Below are 22967 nucleotides of genomic sequence, written 5' to 3' on the forward strand. Positions count from 1 at the left end.
CAGGTTTATCATCGCTCACGTATATAATGAAATTTGTTTTTTTTTGCAGCAGCAATACAGTGCAATACATGAAGTTACTACAGTATTGTGCAAAGGTCTTAGGTACCCTAGCTACATAATAAGACTGTTGCACTGTACTGCATAAGAATACTTATGGTCTCATGTAAGGAAGAAGAACATATAAGAAATAGGAGCAGGACTGGGCCATCTGGCCTGTCTCATATAGTACTTGCCAGTCACTTAAATCACCTCTGTAGAAAATCAAGTCGTCACTTTACTAGAGTTCAATTGCTAATTATTATTTTTTATTTTTTTGTCATTTTATGTAAACAATGTTTGATAGGCACAATATAACAAAAGCACTAATGCGACAAATACAACAAATGAACAAATTTAGACCTCCATTCACGTTATTTAGGCTCTGGAGCTGACATATAGGCCTGCACTGTTTTCTCTTCCTCGGTAAAGCAAGTTGAGAAGCGAATTCCTGTCACGTGTACTGGTAAAAGTTGCATGTCCGGAAATATTTAGTGCTGACTTACTGAACAGTTGCTGGTCAGTGTATATAGGAATAAATACAGGCACCAATAGGTTAACAGAATCATGCACAAGAAACTAAGAAAGAGAAAAGAAAAAAAGGTACTTGAGTGTAATAATGGGGACACAATAAAGACTGGAATAAATTCACAAAGAAAGGACAATTCCCGCTTTAAAATAAGTAGAAACATAACACTATGAATTTCTTGTTCGGAGGATCTTAACACAGAATGTTGGTCGTTAATACTGCAGTGGAAAGGATATGGCACTTTAGTAATTCAGGTCACTATGATTCAGCTTGTAGCTTGAATGATTGCAGACGAACACAAATAAGCACAGTACGACAGCATTCGTTCACTGGCGCATCAGGGACACCTCCCCAAATCATTCCTTCCTCCAGCGACCAACTGAAAAGAAATTAAACCACTTCGGAGTTGGGGGTTGTGGGAGGGGTTTCTCTTGGCCCTGCACCGGTCACCTCGGCCCGCTCCTTACTGGATGAAGGGCATGCGCTCCTTGTTGCCATTGTCTCCCTCGTGATCTTCCTCCTCCTCACCCGCTTCACTTGTCTCCGTGCTGTCGCTTGCCATCTGGAAGCAAGAAGAAGAGATTGGTTGTCCGTGCACAGTGAATCAAAATCAGGTTTATTATCACAGACATATGTCATGAAATTATTGCTTTTGGCAGCATTTCAGCACAGTATGTAAAAACCACAATAAGAAAGTAGATAGATCAATAAATAAATAGTGCAAAAACAGTAAAATAGTGAAGCTGTGTTCATCGGTTCATGGACCATTCAGAATCTGGTGGTGGAAGGGAAGAAATGGTTTCTAAAACATTATATGTGCATTGGTTGAGTTTTCTTTTATGAAGAGAACATTTATGATCTGATGTGTTGGAATTAGAGCCAATTGGATCTTATGAAAGAAACAGGATGGGTATTCGGGGGATGTTAATCTGCAGCACTGTGGGAAAGACGAGGAACTATCTTCAATAAATTGCTCTGCTTAGGGCTAGAATGCATTCAGTAGGTTCAGTGGCTCCTTTCTGTGCAATAATAATTCTGCTCTAGCTTAAAAGGCAATGAACAGCTTCCATTCTCTTTGCTGAACCTTCAACATTCTCATTTTAACAAGAACTTGTATTTATATAGCACACTTAAGTGTGGCAGAAACACTTCAAGGTGTTGATAGAAGGTTATCAAAGAAAGGACAATCATCGCACAACTACAGAAAGAAATGTTCGGGGAGCTGAGCAAATCTCTGTTGAAGCAGCAGGTTTTAATTAGCAACAAAGAAATAAAGATTGGTGAAGGTATTCCAAAGCTGCAGGCCCCAGGTTTTGAAGGCATGGCCGTTACTGATGGAGCGATTCAAGGAGAATCCAAAGGGCAAACCTGGGGAAGTACAGAGGGTTGGGTGGCTGAAGGAGATGGCAGAGTTAGGGACCTATATACAAGGATGAAAATGTCAAAACCTGACACAATGCCTGACTAGAACAGAGCCGAACTCAAGGAAGACAGGAGGGATGGGTGTTGGAATCCTAGTGCATGTCGGGCTGATAAGAAGAGCTGGGCCCAATAGCATGTCCAAAACTGCATGTCGCCCACGTCAATCTATGTCAATAGATTGTCTCTAATCTAAGACTCTGGATTAAATTATTACTTCGCAGTAAATAACTTTTCTTCCTGAATCTCTACACTTCTCCAGTTCCATAACCCACCTACACTTCCAGTCTTTTACTCTCTACATTGCCATCAGTCATCACTCTAGCTGCCATTGCCCTGAGCTCTGGAATTCCCTCTTTCATCCTTCTGCCTCATGCTGACTCCACAGACCTGCACCTTTGACCAAGGTTTTGGTCACTGACATGTGCCTCAATGGCAGGTCTTGTCTGATCACACACACTCAACACTCCTTGGGATATTTTAGAAGTGCAATATAAATGTGTGTTTTAAGAATAAACAGCTTTACAGCCAGCTGGTTGTGCTGGCTGTAAAAAAATAAAAAATCCCTTTAGAACAGAGATGAGGAGTATTTCTTCAGCCAGACGGCGGCAGATCTGTGAAATTCATTGCCGCAGATGGCTGTTGAATCATTGAATATGTTTAAAGAGGAGGTTGCTAGGATCTTGATTAGTATAGACATCGGAGGTTATGGGGAGAAAGCACGAGAATGGGGGTGAGAGGGAAAATAAATCAGCCTTAACGGATGGGCAGAGCAGACTTGATAGGCTGAACAACCTGATTCTGCTCCTATGTCTTATGGTCTGATGGAACAGAGACAGATTGAGGTGAGTATGCTCAATTGAGGTATCACTGTTGGCATGGTCTGGTTAGGGCCAGCATGAGATCCTAAATAATCCCATATAGCTGGGATTAAGCTTTGGCTATAAGCTGTTCAATATCTACTTCACTATAGTCCTTCCTAAGACTATACCCCATCCTTCTCACTACTTTTCTTTTTCAATGTCTAGTTCCTATGTCTGCTCAAATCGTAACTTTTTCTCTGTGAGGCTGTGCACCCAGAGATCAAACGAGAACACAACAAGCATCAACCCAGAAGCAATATACAAGCCTCTGCAGTGAAATGAAAGAAATTCTTCAATTAAATCAACCATGAAGAAATGGTGTAATTATATATTAACAATATGAAATCACTTTTGTTCTGGTTAATTCAGCTTCATTTGAATCATTGCTATTATTACAAAATAATATAAGTTTATGGATAATGAGAGGAAATTAAAGTATAAAATGCCAGAGGCTCCCATGCAAATGTTGTGAAATGAACCTTATGAGGGATAGGACATGGGAATTTGTAAAGAAAATAAACTTAAATTTGTTTACTTGTCAGGTGTAACACTTCTCTCTCCCTTAGAGAGAGAGAGACTGAAATGTTGAACTGTTGGGTGAACAATGGTCTTTGATGAACTGCAGATCAAGGTCTCTCTTTGGGGGCTTTGCTGTTGCTTGCATGGTGGGTCTTGGGGGTGCTATGCTTTCTGCTGGAATGGAGGTAAGGATTGATGCTTTTGCAGCAGCTTGTGTGTGGGAGCAGAGAGGGATCTTTGGGGTTCTTACATTTTTTCTGTCATTCATTCTTTGGGGTTTTTCTTCAGTTTCGTGGATGTCCGCTGAGAGTAAGAATTTCAGGGTTTATATTGTAACGTTGTCTGATATTAAATGGAACCATTGGGACCTTATATTTCATTTCCAATTAGTTATTCATCGGGTACAGTTATCAGGGCTAACATTTCGTAGCTCCCTTTAGTTATATGCAGCATGGTAGACTAGCCAGGATGGTACTGACCATGATCCTGATGTCTGGTTCTGTCTGTGTGGAGTCTGCAGGTTCCGCCTGTGACCAGGTGGGTTTCCTCTGGCTGCCTCTCACACACCGAAGGCTTATGGGTTGGTGGGTTAATTAGCGGCAGTGAGTTGCCCCTCGTTTGTAGGGGAGTGGTAGAATCTGGAGGGAGTTGCTGGGAATGAGGACGGCACAGATTCCAGGTAAAATCTATGGGGAATGTAGCAGATGGATCAAAATGGCTTCCTGGGAATATGGTAAGCAGTACGACCAGCAGCATCGTTTTACTGCAAAGGTTCCCAACCTTTTTTATTTACACCATGGGCTCCAACCATTAACCAATGGACCCCGGGTTGGAAACTCCTGTTCTAGAGAGTAACTGGTAGTCACCCTCAGCACTGAGGGAGAGTCTGGAGTCACACACAGACTACACCAGTCAAGGACAGCGAATCAATCAATTGGTTTCTAACAACAACCGGATGACCCCGATGACCTTTGTTATTGACACTGAAAGGACTGATTGGCTCAGTTTATTTAATTGACTGATTATCAAGTATCTAAGCTGCTACGGTGACATTCAAACCTACACATCAAGATCATAATTACAGTGGGCAGCACGGTAGTGTAGCGGTTAGCAAAACGCTATTAGAGCACCAACAATCTGGGTTCAATACCACTACTGTCTGTAAAGAGTTTGTATCTTCTCCTCATGACCTCTGGGTGCTCCGGTTTCTGCCCACAGTCCAAAGACATATGACTTAGTAGGTCAATTGGCCACATAGAACATAGAATATTACGGTGCAGTACAGGCCCCTTGGCCCATGATGTTGTACAGATTTCTTAACCTACAGATCAATATAAACCTTCCTTGCTACATAGACCTCCATTTTGGAGTCATAGAGTCATTGAACACTACAGAAACAGGCTCTTTGGCCCATCTAGTCCCCTCAAAATTTTGTATGCATCCATCAGATCTCCCGTCTGTCTTCTAAGTGGTAGGGATTAAGGTCCTAATCTATTCAACTTTTCCCTATAGTTTAGATCCTCCAGTTCTGGCAAAGTCCTTGTAAATTTTCTCTGCACTCTTTCAATCTTATTTACATCTTTCCCGTAGGCAGGGGACCAAAACTGCACACAATATTCCAAATTGGGCCTCACCAACGTCTTATACAATCTTAGTACAACGTGCTAACTCCTGTATCCAGTATGTTGATTTATGAAGGCCAATGGGCCAAAAGCTTCCTTTATCACCCTTTATACCTGTGACGGCACTTTCAAGGAATTACGGATCTGTATTCCTAGATCGCTCTGCTCTACCGCACTCCTCAGTGCCTACTATTCATTGTGTAAGACTTACACTGGTCAGTTCTCCCATAATGCAATACATTACACTTGGCTGCATTAAATTCCATCTGGTATTTTTCAGCCTGTTTTTCCAACTGGTCCAGATCCCACTTGCAAGTGTTGATGGTTTTCCTCGCTGTCCACTACACCCCCTGTCTTAGTGACATTTGTAAACTTTGCTGCTGCAGTTTGCCCCATTATCATCCAGATCACTGATATAGATGACAAACAGCAACAGACTCTATGGCACACCACTAGTCACGGGCCTCCAGTCCGAGAGGCAACAATCTACTACCACACTCTGGTTTCTCCTGTGAAGACAATGTCTAACCCAATTTAAGACCTCATCTCGAATGCCAAAAGATTTAACTTTCTTGACCAACCTCCCATGCAGGGACCTGTAGATAACACCCACTGCCTTGTCTTCATTAACTTTCCTGGTAACTTCCGAAAAACACTATAAGATTGATTAGACACTGCCTACCACACACAAAGCCCTATCCGGACTATCCCTAATCCCTCCCTGTCTATCTAAATACTTATATATCTGGTCTCCTACAATTCCTTCCAATAACTTTCCCGCTACTGATGCCAGCCTTATCTGCCTGTAGATTCCTGGCTTAACTTAATAGCCTTTCTTAAAAAAAGGGACAATGTTAGCTATCTTCCAGTCCTCTGGTACCTTACCTGTCACTCAGGATGACTTGTACCTCTGCTAGGGCCTCTGCAACGTCTGCACTTGCCTCCCACAAGATCCGAGGGATTACCTTGTAAGGCCCTGGGGATTTATCCACCTGAGTTGCCTCAAGACAGCAAACTCCTCCTCCTCCTCTGTAATCTAAAATCACTTCTACTCTGCTTCACTTCTATAGGCTCTGTGTCCATCTCCCAAGTAAATAGAGATGAAAATAATTCATTAAAGATCTCCCCCATCACTTTTGGCTCCATTGATAGATGACCATTCTGATTTTCCAGAGGACCAATTTTGTCCCTAACTATCCTTTTGCTCTTAATATATCTGTAGGATCCCCTTATGGTTCTCCTTCACCCTCTCTCACAAAAAAAATAGGACAAACCAAAGACTAACACTGACAAGACCACATAATTATAACAGATAGTTACAGCAGTGCAAAGCAATACCATAATTTGATGAAGAGCAGACCATGGGCATGGTAAAAAAAAAAGTCTCAAAGTTCCGATCGACTCCCAATAGTCCCCGATAGCAGGCGGCAAAGGGAGAAACTCCCTGCCATAAACCTCCAGGTGCCGACAACTGCCAATGCGTTGGAAGCACCCGACCACAGCTGACTCTGAGTCCATCCGAAAACTTCGAGCCTCCGACCAGCCCTCCGACACCGAGCACCACCTCTGCCAAGCACTTCGACCCCACCGCGGCCGCCAAGCAACAAGCAAAGCTGAGGATTCGGGGCCTTCTCCTCCGGAGATTCTGGAACACACAGGAGCAGCGGCAACGAAAAGGCATTTCAGAAATCTCTCCAGATGTTCCTCCGTTCTCTCATGTCTGTCTCCATCAAATCAGGATTGTGCATGGCACCCTACTTACAGATTACAGATATCATTCACTGGAGTGGCTGCTGTGCGCTGCGTCGCGCCGCCATCTTCTCCTCCTCCTCTAGATGTATACGTTAAAACGTTTCTCGCCATTTTGAATGTTTCCTTGCTATTCTGAAGGTTTTGCAACTTGGCCCCAGAGAAACGCTGTATCTACGTATGGTTTGAATGATAATTAAACTTGATTTGATTTGATTTTGAGTAGCAATCCTAAGATTACAACACTGGAAGTCCTGTCTTTTAACTTAGCACCTTAACTACATGACCTCATATTGCAGGACCTCGTCACCCTATGTCATTGGTACCAATGTGGACCATGACTTATAGCTGCCCAACTCCCCCCTCCCCCAGCCACTTAAGAATGCTGTGGACTCAATCTGAGATGTAATTGACCCTGCTACCCAGGAGGCAACACACTATCTGTGAAGCTCCCATCAATCAACCTCCTGAACCTCCCGAATATTCAGGGTTCACCTGATTTCAGCTCCAGCTCTAAATAAATAAATAGTCAGCATCAAGAGAGAAATGAATGATTGTGACCCAGGTATGAATCTAATTATCACAACATGAAATTAATTAACTATCTGCATAGTGCAATACCATAATACCATAAAATATAGGAGCAGAATTAGGCCATTTGGCCCATTGAGTCTGCTCCGCCATTTCATCAAGGCTGATCCAATTTTCCTCTCAGCCCCAATCTCCTGCCTTCTCCCCATATCCCTTCATGCACTGACCAATCAAGAATCTATCAACCTCTGCCTTAAATACACACAGACTTTGCCTCCACAGCTGTCTGTGGCAATCTGTCCTCATTTCTATTCTAAAAGGATGCTACTCTATTCTGAGGCTGTGTCCCCTGGTCTTAGGCTCTCCCACTATAGGAAACATCTTCTCCACATCCACTCTACCAAGGCCTTTAACCATTTGATAGGTTTCAATAGGACACCCCTCATTCTTCTGAATTTTGGTGAATACAGGCCCAGAGCCATCAAACACTCTTCGTATGATAAAACCATTCAATCCTGGTATTATTTTTGTGAACCTCCTTTGAACTCTCTACAGTTTCAGCACATCTTTTCTAAGATAAGCATCCCAAAACTACTCACAATACTCCAAGTGAGGCCTCACCTGTGCTTTATAAAGTCTCAACATTACACCCTTGCTTTTATAGTTTAGTCCTTTCAAAATAAGTACTAACATTGCATTTACCTTCCTCACTACAGACCTCAACTTGTAAATTAACTTTTATGGAATCCAGAGCACGGACTCCCAAATCCTCTTGCACATCATTTTTTTGTATTTTCTCTCCATTTAGAAAATAGTCAGCCCTTTCATTTCTTCTCCCAAAGTGCATGACCATACACTTTCCAACACTGTATTCCATCTGCCATTTCTTTGCCAATTCTCCTAATCTGTCTAAGTCCTTCTGTAGCCTCTCTACTTCCTCAAAACTCTCTGTCCCTCCACCTATCTTCATATCGTCTGTAAACTTTGCAACAAAGCCATCAATTCCATCACCAAATCATTGACATATAATGTAAAAAGAATTGGTCCTAACACAGACCACTGCAGAACACCACTAGTCACTGGGTGCTGACCAAAAAATACTCCCTTTATTCCCACTCTTTGCCACCTGCCAATCAGCCACTGCTTTATCCATACTAGAATCTCTCTTGTATCACCATGGGCTCCTAACTTGTTGAGCAGCCTCATGTGTAGCACCTTGTCAAAGGCCTTCTGGAAATCCTAGTACACAACATCAACTGAATCTCCTTTGTTTATGCTGCTTGTTATTTCTTCAAAGAATTCCAACTGATTTGTCAGGAAAGATTTCCCTTAAGGAAATCGTGCTGATTTCCCCCTATTTTATCATGTGCCTCCAAGTACCCTGAGACCATATTCTTAATAATGGACTCCAACATCTTTCCAACCACTGAGGTCAGCCTAAGTGACTATAGTTTCCTTTCTTCTGCCTCTATCCCTTCTTGAAGAGTGGACTGACATTTGCAATTTTCCAGTCTTCCAGAACCATTCCAGAATCTAGCGATTCTTGAAAGATCATTACTAATGTCTCCATGAACTCTTCAGCCACCTAGGGTGTACACCATCTGGTCCAGGTGACTTATCTACCTTTCGAACTTTCAATTTTCCCTATCCTTCTCTCTAGTTATGGTAATTTCACACATTTCACGCCTTCTGACTCCTGGAACTTCAGTGAAGACTGACGTAAAATACTTATTCACACTGTCCATCATTTTGTTTCCCTCATTACTACCTCCCCAGCATCATTTCCCAGTGGTCTGATATCCATTCTTGCCTCTCTTTTACACTAATGTATCTGTAGAAACTTTTGGTATACTCTTTAATATTACTGGTTAGCTTTCTTTCTAATTCCATCCTTACCTTCTTAATGATTGTTTTTGTTGATTTCTGTTCATTATTAAAAGTTTCCCAATCCTCTAACTTTCCACTAATTTTTGCTCTATTATATGTCCTCTCTTTGGCTTTTATGGTAGCTTTGACTTCTCCTGTTAGCCATGGTTGTGCTATCTTTCCTTTAGGATACTTCTTCCTCTTTGGGATGTACATACCCTGTGCCTTCAGAATTGCTTCCAGAAATTCAAAACTATTGTTGTTCTGCCATCATCCCTGCCAGTGTTCTTTTCCAATCAATTCTGGCTAATCCTCTCTCATGTCTCTGTAATTACCTTTACTCCACTGTATATACTGATACATCTGACTTTAGCTTCTCATTCTCAAATTGCAGGGCAAAGTCGATCACGTTATGATCACTTTACTCCAAGGGTTTTTTTTTTTTACCTTAAGCTCTCCAATCAATTCTGGTTCATTGCACAACACCCAATCCAGAATAGCTGATCCCCTAGTGGGCTCAACCATGAGCAGCTCTAAAAAGCAATCTCATAGGCACTCTAGAAATTCCCCTTCCAGCACCAACTTGATTTTCCCAATCTACCTGCATGTTGAAGTCCCCCATGACTATTGTAACTTTGCCCTCTTGGCATGCATGTTCCATCTTCCATTGCAATTTGTGGGCCACATCCTTACTACTGTTTGGGGGTTCGTATATAACTTTCATCAGGATCATTTTACCCTTGTAGTTTTTTACTTCTGTCCACAGTGATTCACCACTTTCTGACCCTATGTTGCCTCTTTCTAATGATTTCATTTCATTTTTTATCAACAGAGCAACACTGCTCCATCTGCCTTCCTGCCTGTCCTTTTGATACAATGTGGTATCCTTGGACTCTGAGCTCCCAGCTATAATCTTCTTTCAGCCATGATTCAGTGATGCCTACAACATCATACCTGCCAATCTGCAACTGTGCTGCAAGTTCATCTACTTTATTCCACATACTGCACGCATTCAGTCCTGTATTCTTCCTTTAAATTTTGTCCGCCTTTTACATTGCAACTCATTGACTGCAATTTTGCCCTGTCAACAGCCTCTCCTCACTGAACATTGCCTCTGTTTTTAAACCAGTTGCCTCATCTTCAGCACTATTATCTGCCTTTCGTACGATACCTCTTGAATTGAAATATAGGCAACTCAGGACACTAATCGCACCATGCACAACCTTTTGACTTCTAACTTTGAGGTCTTATGAACATCTGCCTCCACAAATTCTCCACTAACTCTTCTGGCATCCTGGTTCCCATCCCCCTGCAACCCTAGTTTAAACCCCACCATGCAGCAATAACAAACCTTCCCACTAGGATATTAGACCCCTCCAGTTCAGGTGCAAACCTTCCCTTTTGTAATGGTCCCACCTTTCCTGGAAGAGAGCCCAATGATCCAAAAATCTTATGCCTTCCCTCCTACACCAACTCTTTAGCCATGTATTAAACTGTATAAACTTCCTAGTTCTAGCCTCACTACCAGGTGGCATGCGTAGCAATCCTGAGATCACAGCACGGGAGATCCTGTCCTTTAACTTAGCACCTAACTCCCTGAACTGCTTATGCAGAGCCTCGTGTTTTGTCCTACCCATGACATTGATACCTATGACTTCTGGCTGTACACCCTCCCACTTAATAGTACTGAGGACTCAATTTGAGATACCCCAGACCCTGGCACCTAGGAGGCAACATGCCATCTGGGAATCTCGATCTTGCACACAGAACCTCCTGTCCACTCCCCTACCTAATGAACCCCTATCACCACAGCTCGCCTCTTCTTCTCCATTCCCTTCTGAGTCACAGAGACAGGCTCAGTGCCAAAGACCCGATCTCTGAGACTTTCCTCTATTGGGTTAAACCCCCGCCCCCAACAGTATGAAAAGTGATACACCTGTGTTGTTGAGGGGGATGGCCACAGGGGTACTCTGCATTGACTTCCAACCCCTTTCCCCTTCCTGACTGTCACCCAGTCTCCTCAGCCTTACACCTCAGGTGTAACTATCTCTCTATACGTCCTATCTATCACCCCCTCCACCTCCCGAATGATCTGGAGTTCACCCAGTTTCGGCTCCAACCCCTTAACACGGATTGTTAGAAGCTGCAGCTGGATGCACTTCTCGCAGTTGTAGTCATCAGGGATACTGGAGGTCTTCCTGCCTTCCCACATCCCTCAAGAGGTGTGTTCCACTATCCTGCCTGGCATCTTTACTGTCCTAGCTGAGCAGATATGAATACATCATTATAACTCTCTGTAGTTTATTTATCTGTTGGATGTGATGATACAGATAAAGAGGAGAGGAGGTGCTGCTACTAAGACTGGGAGTTATTGCTGATTTCTAATTGCTCCCCTGAAGATACTTCCGTAAGATAATGGCCATAGGAGTAGAATTAGCCCATCCATCCCCATTGAATCTGCTCACAATTCAATTCCAGAATTTATTTAGTTAGGTGGTGGCAGGATTTCAACTTGGCACTGAAAATCAAATCAAATCAAGTCTTAATTATCATTCAAACCATGTATTGATACAGTTGAATGAGGCAGTGTTCCTCTGGGGCCATGGTTTATAACATACATTCAAAATAGCGAGAGAAAAGCATATATCATTATGCAAGAAAACATATGTATAATCCCTGTTCCAGAGCAACATGTCCCTGAGTACAGCACTAACGGGAGAGGCCAGCTCCCAACCGAGCATGGACACCATACTACACCACCTCCAGTGCCTTCTCAGCTGGACTGCAGCAGCAGACAAGCCTGAGGCTTGAGGCCTAGTCCTTGCTACAACTGAGGCCACGCTACTGCCTCATCTACAGTCTCCCACCAAACAAGGGAAACAGACGTGTGGCATCTCACATTACTAATGTTCAACACGGGCTCGCGATTGCCAGAGAAACGTCCAAGACAGTACCTTATGGTTACAATGTATGCTCTTGTCGCGCACCAACTCCGATGTCTCCAAGTATCAGGCAGCAGCACAGTCTGCACTCAGTTCAGCTCTACTGAACCCCTTCTGGCCTGTTTACAGGTTCTCCTTCTCCAGCCTGTCCACTAGCTTCTCCTTCTCCAAACCAAGCGCTGACTTTTCCTTCTTTGAACTGAGGGCCAATTTCTCCCTCTCTAACGCCAAGCGCTGGCTTCTGAAGGAGATGTAATGATATAGCCTGTGTCTTTAAGGCCCTCCGTTGGTCGGGCCGACCATGGATGTTGCATCCCAGCTGTCTATATGATACGAAAGCCAGAGCAGTACAACATGGAGAGCAAGCTGCAGGCTCCCCCTCTACATACGGCTGATGAATCCAGAGGACTAGCAGAGACCGATACAGTTTGGCACCAACAGTGTCACAGGAGATACCAGTCAGCGTTGAACTCATTATAAGGGACTCCAGCTCCAGATTTTTTCTTGGGATTTACTCCTGAATTTTCCATGGGTTTCACTTCCGTGTGAGTGGGTATAGCTGCAAGGTGGCTGAGGTTTGAGAACGAAGTTTTCTTTCTCCTCAATGAGCTGCCAGCCATGGATGATGAGATCCATCTGCATGAAGAGACTGGTTTTAAGGTGCCAGTAACCCTCTTTTGCCTCTTCTCCATAAGATGTAGGAGCAGAATTAGGCCATTTCAACCATAGAGTCTGCTTCACCATTCCATCAAGGCTGATTTATTATTCCTCACAACACCAAGTCTCCTACCTCCTTCCCATAACCTTTGAAGTCCTGCCTATTCAAGAATCTATCAACCTCTGCTTTAAATACACCCAAAGACTTAGCTTCCACAGCCATCTATGGCCATGACTTCCAGATTCACACCCTCTGGCTAAAGTAATCTCCTCCTATCTCTGGTGAAAATGGACATCCCTTTATTCTGTGGATATGCCCTCTGGTCCTAGACTCCCCCACTTTCCATATCTACTCTATTTTGGCCTTTTAATATTCAATAAGTTTCAATGAGATACCCCCTCAATCTTCTAAACTCCAGAGAGTACAGGCCCAGAGCCATCAAATGCTCCTCATACCATATGTTAACCCTTTCATTCCCAGAATCATTCTCGTGAACCTCCTCTGGACACTCTCCAATGCCGGCACATCTCTTCTTAGATTCGGAACCCAAAGCTGCTTACAATACTTCAACTGTGGTCTGGCCGATCAAGATGGTACGCTTCCAAATCTCATCAAATCATTTCACTTACTCTACATGCTTGCTCTTTTTGTCCTGATTGTGCTTCAGTAACTGTTGGGGCCTGTGACGTGCAGTTTGGAATTCCATCGAATGTTCTAGCACTCTGCTGTCCCCAGGGAGGACAGAGAGCATAAGCTGTCTCGTGGAGAAGGCCTGGGGGCCATAATCCACTCCATTTCAAAGCAACAAAGAAGATAGAAGTATCGAGGCAAATGCGGAAGAGGTCAGTGGTCATTCTCCGGTGGTCGACAGCAAGTCAGCATAGCACTTGGACTCAGTGCTCAGACTCAACATGGCATTCACTCTTCATGCAGGGTCTGAGTTTGTGTGGCCACTCCACTCTATATTGATGGGAGGATGTTTTCAAAATTCTGAGATTTATCTGATTATTGGACTGTAGTTTATTTTGGTTTGCTACAGTTCTCTGTTTTCTTTCTTGTTGCCGATTAGCGGGTAGGCAATATGTTACTTTTTGTACGAGGGAGGGGTTGGGGATTTGCGATCTGATGTTCTTGTTGGTGTTTTACTGTGTGGGCAACCTGTTAGTTTTTGTGTGTGAGAGGGGTTGGGGGTTTGATGCTATTGCCACCGTTTTTTTTTGTGAGGATGGGGTTGGAATTTGATGTTCAAGCTGCTGTTTTCCAGAAGGGTTATCTGTTAGTTTTTGTGCAAGGGAGGGGGTTGGGCATTTGGGGTTTGATGTTCCAGCTGCGGTTTTCTGTGTGGACAATCTGTTAGTTTTTTGTGCAAGGGGAAGGGTAGGGGGTTTGGGGTTTGTAAGTTTTGTTTCATTTTCTTTTATGTGTGGGGGGGGGGTTGATGTCTTTTCTTTCAACATCTCCAATGGTTTTTCTGTATTTCATGGCTATCTGGAGAAGACGAATCTCAAAGTTGCACTATACATGCATACTTTGACAATAAAATGAACCTTTGAAACTTTGACCAATACCTTATAAAGCCTCTTGAGAGTTGTTCAAAAGGTTCAAAGGGACGTTTATTATCAAAGTATGTATGTTGTACAATCCTAAGATTTGTCTTCTCCAGTCAGCCACAAAACAAAGAAAAAGCATGAAAGTGTTCAAAGAAAAACATCAACCACCCTCCCACATCATACACAAATAAAGACAAATAACACAAATGATAAAATGAAAATCAAACCCTCTCTCCCATGTGAAAAAAAATGCACAAGCAGCTCTGTACTTATCCATGTAAGGGAAGAACATTCCATCTCACATCTTGTAGTTGGTGGTAATGCACACAAATTTAGTTGCTTTCATTACTTAACGAGCTTACAATATGAAAGTTACTTTTATCAGTATATTGGAATTAATCAACTCTTGTCAATAATTAAATGCTGATATACTTATTGATTTTCCAGTTGCTTAGTATAACGTTGTCATTTTGACTTGAAACTTTTAGAAACAAGAATCACCCACCAGTGGTGTTGGTGTTTTCTCGACATCCAGGATAAGTTTCCCTATGTTTCCTCTGTCATGGATTCTCTGCATAGCTTCTTTCACCTACAAAACATGGATGCACCTGTGAGTCAGCATTAGAAATTGAATGCATCATTAGTGTTGTGTATGTGGCCATTTATACAACAATATCATGAATAAAAACGTTGGAGACTGGAGCTACGTTAACAGGGTTCTTTACTAACTGAAACCAAACTGAACACACACGTACAGATCAATACGCGCCTAGTAGTGCATGCTCAATACTATGTATTAGTACAACATAAAGTAGTCCTATATTATACAGTAGGTTATATGGTACACTTAGGAACTTCAGACACTCGATTCATTATCATACATCTCAAGGGACAAATGCTAGCATCAGTTCATCTCCAGCTAATTAATGTTCTACTGCACTATGCAGGGGAAAAACCTAGTTACCATGTCAGTTATGAAATAAACTATTTTGTTTATTTGTAAGAGGACAACCAGAGACTTCTTTTCCCAGGACAGAAATGGATAAAACAAGGGGGCATAACTTTAAGGTGATTGGGGGAAAGTATAGGGTCGATAACAGAGGTAGGCTTTTTTACAGAGAGTGATGGGTGCATCGAACATGCTCCAGAGGTTGTGGTAGAGGCAGGTGCATTAAGGACATTTAAGAGACTCAGAAAGGCACATGGATGATTGAAAAATGGAGGGCTATGGAGCAGGTAAGATTAGATTGATCTTAGAATTAGTTAAAAGGTCAGCATGACTTCCTTTGTCTATCTTGGAAGCATTGGGAGTATATATGGCAGAATCAACAAGGATCAACAAGGCCAGAGTGGTTTTCAACATCTTTAGGGAAGTCATAGCAAGAAAAACCAAAATCAGAATCTTCAACTCAAATGTTAAAACAGTGCTCTTATATGGCTCTGAAATCTGGAGAACAAAGAAGACACTTCAAAAACTACAGGCTTTTATCAACCATTGCCTGAGAAGGATCCTAAACATCAGATGGACCGACAAAGCAACCAACCAGTTACTGTGAGAAAACACCAAGCAGGGATCCATAGAGATACAAATATGCAAACGTAAATGGAGGTGGATTGGCCACACCTTGAGAAAGCCAACCAACAAAATCTCCAGGCAGGCATTAAAATGGAATCTCCAAGGAAAGAGGAAAAAGGAACATCCAAAGAACACACGGAGGAGAGGCGTTGAGGCTGAAATTAGACAATGGGACACTCCTGGTTCATCCTTGAGTAATTGGCTCAGACCAGAGGACGATGGAGATGGGAGGTCATCAATGGCCAAAGGATATCCACTAGAAGCTAAGAGCCAACAGCAACAACAACATTGTGAGTCGAACAGACTGTACTGTGCTGCAATGTTTGATGTTCTATGCTCTGTAACAGCTTACATTCATAGAGTGCCTTTCATTTAACTGCAGCTGATGCTATCACTGTCCTGTCTGAGATGCTGTCAATGGAAGTTTATAAACCAAGACTCCACCTAATCTGTTTGAAGGAGATAAATCTATCCAAGATATCACCTTGAAGGAAAGCAGGGGAATTCTCCCTGGTGTCCTGACCAACGGTTATCCTTTCAGCAATTATGATCCATGAATAGACTAATGTTTGATCATTGTTATACTTCAGTGGGATTTTGCTGTGTAAATGCTATTTACCAAGTGTGTTATATAGCAGCAGGTCTAGAGTTCAGAAAGCACTGCATCGGCTAGACAGAGTCTGGAGGTATGCTGAGTCTGCTTGTTGTGCAACGAATTGTTGTTCATACTTTCTTCAGTTTTTTTTTCACCCCAGCTTTCCTCAAAGTGCTGAACAAGCAATAAATACACTCCATGGCCACAATGTAATATGTGGTTATTTGAGTTGCTGCCATCTTCCTGTCAGCTTGAAGCAGTCTGGCCATTCTCCTCTGACCTCTCTCATTAACAAGGTATTTTCATCTACAGATCGCACCACTCTCTGTAAACTCTAGAGACTGTTGTGAGTGAAAATCCCAGGAGGTCAGCAGTTTCTGAGATTCTCAAACCATCCCAACTAGCACCAGAATCAGAATCAGGTTTATTATCACCGGCATGTGATGTGAAATTTGTTAACTTAGCAGCAGCAGTTCAATGCAATACATAATATAGAAGAAAAATAATAACAGTGATAAATAAGTAAATCAATTACAGTAGATTGAATAGATTAAAAATTGTGCAAATAACAGAAATACTATATATATATATAAAGAAAGTGAGGTAGTGTCCGAGGGTTCAATGTACATATAGGAATCAGTTGGCAGAGGGGAAGAAACTGTCCCTGAATCACTGAGTGTGCGCCTTCAGGTTTCTGTACCTCCTACCTGATGGTAACAGTGAGAAAAGGCTCCTTTTCATTGACTACAGCTCTGCCTTTAATACCATCATTCCAAATAAACTGATTCCTAAGCTCCGGAACCTGGGCCTTAGCACTCAGATCTGCAGCTGGATCTTCAACTTCCTCACAGATAGGACCCAGGCTGTAAAAATAGGTGACAAGCTCTCCTCTACAATCACTCTGAGCACCAGTGCCCCACAAGGCTGTGTACTTAGCCCCCTGTTGTACTCACTGTACACCCATGATTGTGTAGCAAAGTTTCCATCAAACTCAATATATAAGTTTGCTGATGACACAATAATTGTAGGTCGTATCTCAGGTAATGACGAGTTTGATTACAGAGAGGAAATTAAGAACCTGGTGGCATGGTGCAAAGACAATAACCTATCCCTCAACGTCAGCAAGACGAAGGAATTGGTTGCTGACTTCGGAAGGAGTAGCGGACCGCATAACCCAATTTACATCGGTGGTGCGCAAGTGGAACAGTTCAAAAGCTTTAAGTTCATAAATGACCTGATTTGGTCCAACCAAGCAGAGTTCACTGCCAAGAAGGCCCACCAGCGCCTTTACTTCCTGAGAAAACTAAAGAAAATTGGCCTGTCCCCTAAAACCCTCACTAATTTTTATAGATGCTCCGTAGAAAGCATTCTTCTAGGGTGTATTACAACCTGGTATGGAAGTTGTCCTGTCCAAGACCGAAAGAAGCTGCAGAAGATCGTGAACACGGCACAGCACATCACACAAACCAATCTTCTGTCCGTGGACTCACTTTACACCGCATGCTGTCGGAGCAGTGCTGCAAGGATAATCAAGGACACGACCCACTCAGCCAACACACTTTTCGTCCCTCTTCCCTCCGGGAGAAGGCTCAGGAGCTTGAAGACTTGTACGGCCAGATTTGGGAACAGCTTCTTTTCAACTGCTGATGACTGCTGAACGGATCTGGGCCGTACCCTCCAAATATCCAGACCTGCCTCTCGGTTTTTTTGCACTACCTTACTTTCCATTTTTCTATTTTATATTTATGATTTATAATTTAAATTTTAATATTTACTCATTGTTACTATTTTAAATATTTTTAATATTTAATATTTGTAATCCAGGGAGTGGGAAGCACAGAATCAAATATCACTGTGATGATTGTATATTCTAGTACCAATTGTTTGGTGACAATAAAGTATAAAGTATAAAAGGGCATGCCCTGGGTGCTGGAGGTCCTTAGTAATGGACATTGCTTTTCTGAGACACCACTTCAAGACACCGCTCCTTGAAGATGTCCTGGGTACTTTGGAGGCTAGTACCCAAGATGGAGCCGACTAAATTTACAGCTCTCTGCAGATTCTTTTGGTCTTGTGCTGCAGCTCTCCCCCCCACCCCCCCCACCCCACAGTGATGCAGCCTGTCAGAATGCTCTCCATGGAACATCTATAGAAGTTTTTGAGCGTACCTATTGACATACTAAACCTCTTCATATCCTAATGAAGTATAGCCACTGTGTTGTCTTCTTTATAACTGCATCGATATGTTGGGACCAGGTTAGATCCTCAGGGATCTTGACACCCAGGAACCTGAAGCTGCTCACTCTCCCCACTTCTGATCCCTCAATGAGGATTGATATGTGTTCCTTTGTCTTTCCCTTCCTGAAGTCCACAATCGGCTCTGTCGTCTTATTGACGTTGAGTGCCAGGTTGTTGCTGCAGCACCACTCCACTAGTTGGCATCTCTTGCTCCTGTACGCCCTCTTGTTACCACTGGAGATTCTACCAACAATGGCAAATTTACAGATGGTATTTGAACTATGCCTAGCCACACAATAATGGGTATATAGAGAGTAGAGCAGTGGGCTAAGCACACACCCCTGAGGTGCACCAGTGTTGATCATCAGTGAGGAGGAGATGTTATCACCAATCCGCACAGATTGTGGTCTTGTGGTTAGGAAGTCAAGGATCCAATTGCAGAGGGAGGTACTGCAACTTCTCAATCAGGATTGTGGAAATGATGGTATTAAATGCTGAGCTATAGTCAATGAACAGCATCCTTACATAGGTATTTATGTTGTCCAGGTGGTCTAAAGCCGTGGGAAGGGTCACTGAGATTGCATCTGCCATTGACCTATTGTGGCAATAGGCAAATTGCAATGGGTCCCAGTTCTTGCTGAGGCAGGTGTTCAGTCTAGTCATGACCAACCTCTTCAATCATTTCATCACTGTAGATGTGATTGGTACCGGGCGATAGTCATTAATCATTCTTCAGTCAAAGTCACTTAGATCACATTTCTTCCCCATTTTGATGTTTGGCATGAACAACAACTAAACCTTTTGACTATGTCTGTATGCTTTTATGCATTGCGTTGCTGCCACATGACTGGCTGATTAGATATTTGCATTAACAAGCAGGTGTACAGATGTACCTACTATGAGGGAAAAATCTTTGCAAACAATATGTACACAGCAAATCCCTGAAACAACATGATAATGACCAGGGAGTCCACTTAAGTAGTAAATATATTCCGGGAAACCAGGGAGGGATTCCCTTCCGTTCAAATGAATCCTAGTCTCAGCCTGAGTATAGACTATTTTAATCATTCATCCACTAGATACCTCTGGCAAAATGGCAAGTCCAGGGCAATGGTATGTCTCTGTCAGTCAATAATTTGTGTTCATTAACTGGAGTAGGTTTGATTATCACAGAGTATAGAGAAGAATTCCATTTACTGGACCCCAGTTGACCTTGTTTGGAGAAATTGTAGCGATGTGAAAGGTGAGTTGAGTAGGGGCAGCACAGTAATGTAATAGCTAGCATTAAAACATTTAGCATTTCTCCTTGAAAGCTATTGAAATTTGAAAGTCCTCGGTAGAGTGGTCGTGAAGAGAATGTTTCCTATAGTGAGGTCATCTAGGATCAGAGGAGAGCCTCAGAATAGATTGACATCCACTTAGAACAGAAATGAGGAGAATTTTATTTAGCCAGAGGGTGGTTAGTCTGAGGATTTCATTGCCACAGGCGGCTGTGGAGGCCAAGTCTTTGGGTGTATTTTTGGTAGAGGTTGGTAGCTTCTTGATTAGTCAAGTCAATCTACATATTTATTTATTATTATTATTATTTCATTTATGTTAAATTATTTTTTCTATATTATGTATTGCATTGAACTGTTGCTGCTAAGCTAACAAATTTCACGTCACATGCCGGTGATAATAAACCAGATTCTGATTCATGAAGGACAGCAGGGAGAAGGCAGGAGACTGGGGCTAGGATGGAAATGGATCAGCCATGACAAAATGGCGGAGCAGTCTTGAGTCGGCCAAATGGACTAATTCTACTCCTATACCTTATGGTTTTATGATCTTATAATGATTTAGAGAGCCAGAGACCTAGGTTCTATTCCTGCTGATGTCTTTAAAAAATGTTGTATGTTTTCCCAAGGTTTTCCTCTGTGCGATCCAGTTTCCTCCCACATTCCAAACACATACAGATTAACGAAGATTAGTAAGTAATGTTGGCACTGGAAATATAGCGACACTTGCAGGCTGCCCCCATCACATCTTCAGACTGTGTTGGTCATTGACACAAGCAACACATTTCAATGTTTCTATGTACATGTGACAAATAAAACTAATCTTAATGTACTGAAAACTGGGTTCTTTATTTCCAAATATGTACTTTCAAGACAATTTAAGATGTCACCCCAATTTTGTGGGAAGTGGGGGAGAATGTAGCAGGTTAGGAAAGGTCTTGGGCAGTTCGTAACATATCAGATCTTTTCAACTGCCAATTACATGGGCATAATCACAATGATTTGCTACAGCTTAAAGATTTGAAGAAAGATTAGCTTCTTTTAATCACACATACATCAAAACATACAGTGAGTTGTGTCACTGTGGCAAATCAAACCAGCGAGGATTGTACTAGGGGCAGTCCGCCAGTGTCGCCACACTTCTTGCACCAAAGTAGCATACCATGAACACTACCTCACTATTTTCTTCTCTTTTTGCACTACCTACTTCTATTGCTTTCTTTTTTTTTCTTTTTGCCGTTAGCACAATTTGTTCTTTTCTCCTTGTACATTGGGGGTTTGCCTTTTTCCTTTGAATGGGTTCCATGTTTTCCTTCTTTGTTTTGTGGCTGTCTGTGGGCAAACAAACCTCAGGGATGTATACTTTATACATACTTTAATAATAAATGTACTTTGAATCTTTGAATTTTTGTTTATGTTTAACATTTATAGTTTTAATGGTATTGCATTGTACTGATGCTGCAAAACAACAAATTTCACAAATTTGTTTCAGAGGATTACAAGTACCTGGGGATACGAATTGACAATAAACTGGACTGGTCAAAGAACACTGAGGCTGTCTACAAGAAGGGTCAGAGCCGTCTCTATTTCCTGAGGAGACTGAGGTCCTTTAACATCTGCTGGACGATGCTGAGGACGTTCTACGAGTCTGTGGTGGCCAGTGCGATCGTGTTTGCTGTTGTGTGCTGGGGCAGCAGGCTGAGGGTAGCAGACACCAACAGAATCAACAAACTCATTCGTAAGGCCAGTGATGTTGTGGGGATGGAACTGGACTCTCTGACGGTGGTGTCTGAAAAGAGGATGCTGTCCAAGTTGCATGCCATCTTGGACAATGTCTCCCATCCACTACATAATGTACATCCCGGGAGTACATTCAGCCAGAGACTCATTCCACCGAGATGCAACACAGAGCATCATAGGAAGTCATTCCTGTCCGTGGCCATCAAACTTTACAACTCCCCCCTTGGAGGGTCAGACACCCTGAGCAAATAGGCTGGTCCTGGACTTATTTCCTGCATAAATAATTTACATATTACTATTTAACAATTTATGATTTTATTACTATTTATTACTTATGGTGCAACTGTAATGAAAACTAATTTCCCCCGGGATCAATAAAGTATGACTATGACTATGACCATAACATAAGTCAATTATAATAAACCTGATTCTAAGAAAGAAAACTAGTTTACCATTCACAGGAACGAGAATACATCCAGCTTCTGAATTCAATGATATAATAGGAGCTCATTTGTATGTACCGGTGTCCATAAGTTGAGTATCCATAACTCAAGGATGGCCTGTATCCTGAGTGGGTCAGTCAAGCCTTCACAGCCCCAAGTGATGTCATGATTAAACCTAAATGTTACAGGAGAGGGGGAAGAAAAGCCTCCAACTCTTCGTTCTGATCCTTGCTAGAGACCATAAAATAAAGTCCTTTATAAATCCAGTTTACTTTTCATTTGATATTGGGTATGGAACAGGAATTTCATGCCATCTTCCTTTTCATTCTGTCAAAATTCAGCTCTACCAACAACAAGCAAGCAACAACCTGTGTTGGTTCTTTAGAACCCTGTAGCTGGCACATTTTGTGGAGAGCCCTTCAAATGCTGGCACATTCCCAGAGACCACTTGTCCTAACTTTTGAAGGACAGTGTTGGTTATTCAACATCATTACTGTTGTGGTTACAGCTTGAAAGGATTATAGAGGCGGCACAGAATGAAGGTTCAGAGCACAATCGTTCTTACAGCACTGGTATGAATGGACCATTGATCTGGAGGTATGTGTTCGATTCTGAAGACACATTTAGATTTCAAGATTCAAATTTATTTATCAAATGTACATTGAAAGAAACAGTGAAATGTGTTGCTTGCATTAACAACCAAACTTAAATTTAAATTTAATACAAGATTTATTTGCAAAACTTAAATTTAAATTTACATATTTAAATAAGTATGGTATTAAAAGTTTGAGACTGCATTGATGGGAACTTTCAG

The 22967-nt window shown here is 42.3% G+C and overlaps 1 protein-coding gene across 1 annotated transcript in view; it reads right to left on the bottom strand.

The window, feature by feature from the left end:
• Positions 1-283: 283 nt before the first annotated feature.
• Positions 284-22967, bottom strand: part of vat1l (vesicle amine transport 1-like) — a 195018-nt gene continuing 172334 nt past the window's right edge. The window contains exons 8-9 of the mRNA XM_063067511.1: positions 14790-14873; positions 284-1127 (exon numbers count right to left, since the gene is read on the bottom strand). Of these exons, the coding sequence (XP_062923581.1) occupies positions 1029-1127; positions 14790-14873 (183 nt within the window). The 3' untranslated portion in view covers positions 284-1028. The remainder of the gene's footprint in view (positions 1128-14789; positions 14874-22967) is intronic.

The sequence above is a fragment of the Mobula hypostoma genome, chromosome 14 (assembly GCF_963921235.1).
Source record: "Mobula hypostoma chromosome 14, sMobHyp1.1, whole genome shotgun sequence".
NCBI classification, from domain to species: Eukaryota; Metazoa; Chordata; class Chondrichthyes; order Myliobatiformes; family Myliobatidae; genus Mobula; species Mobula hypostoma.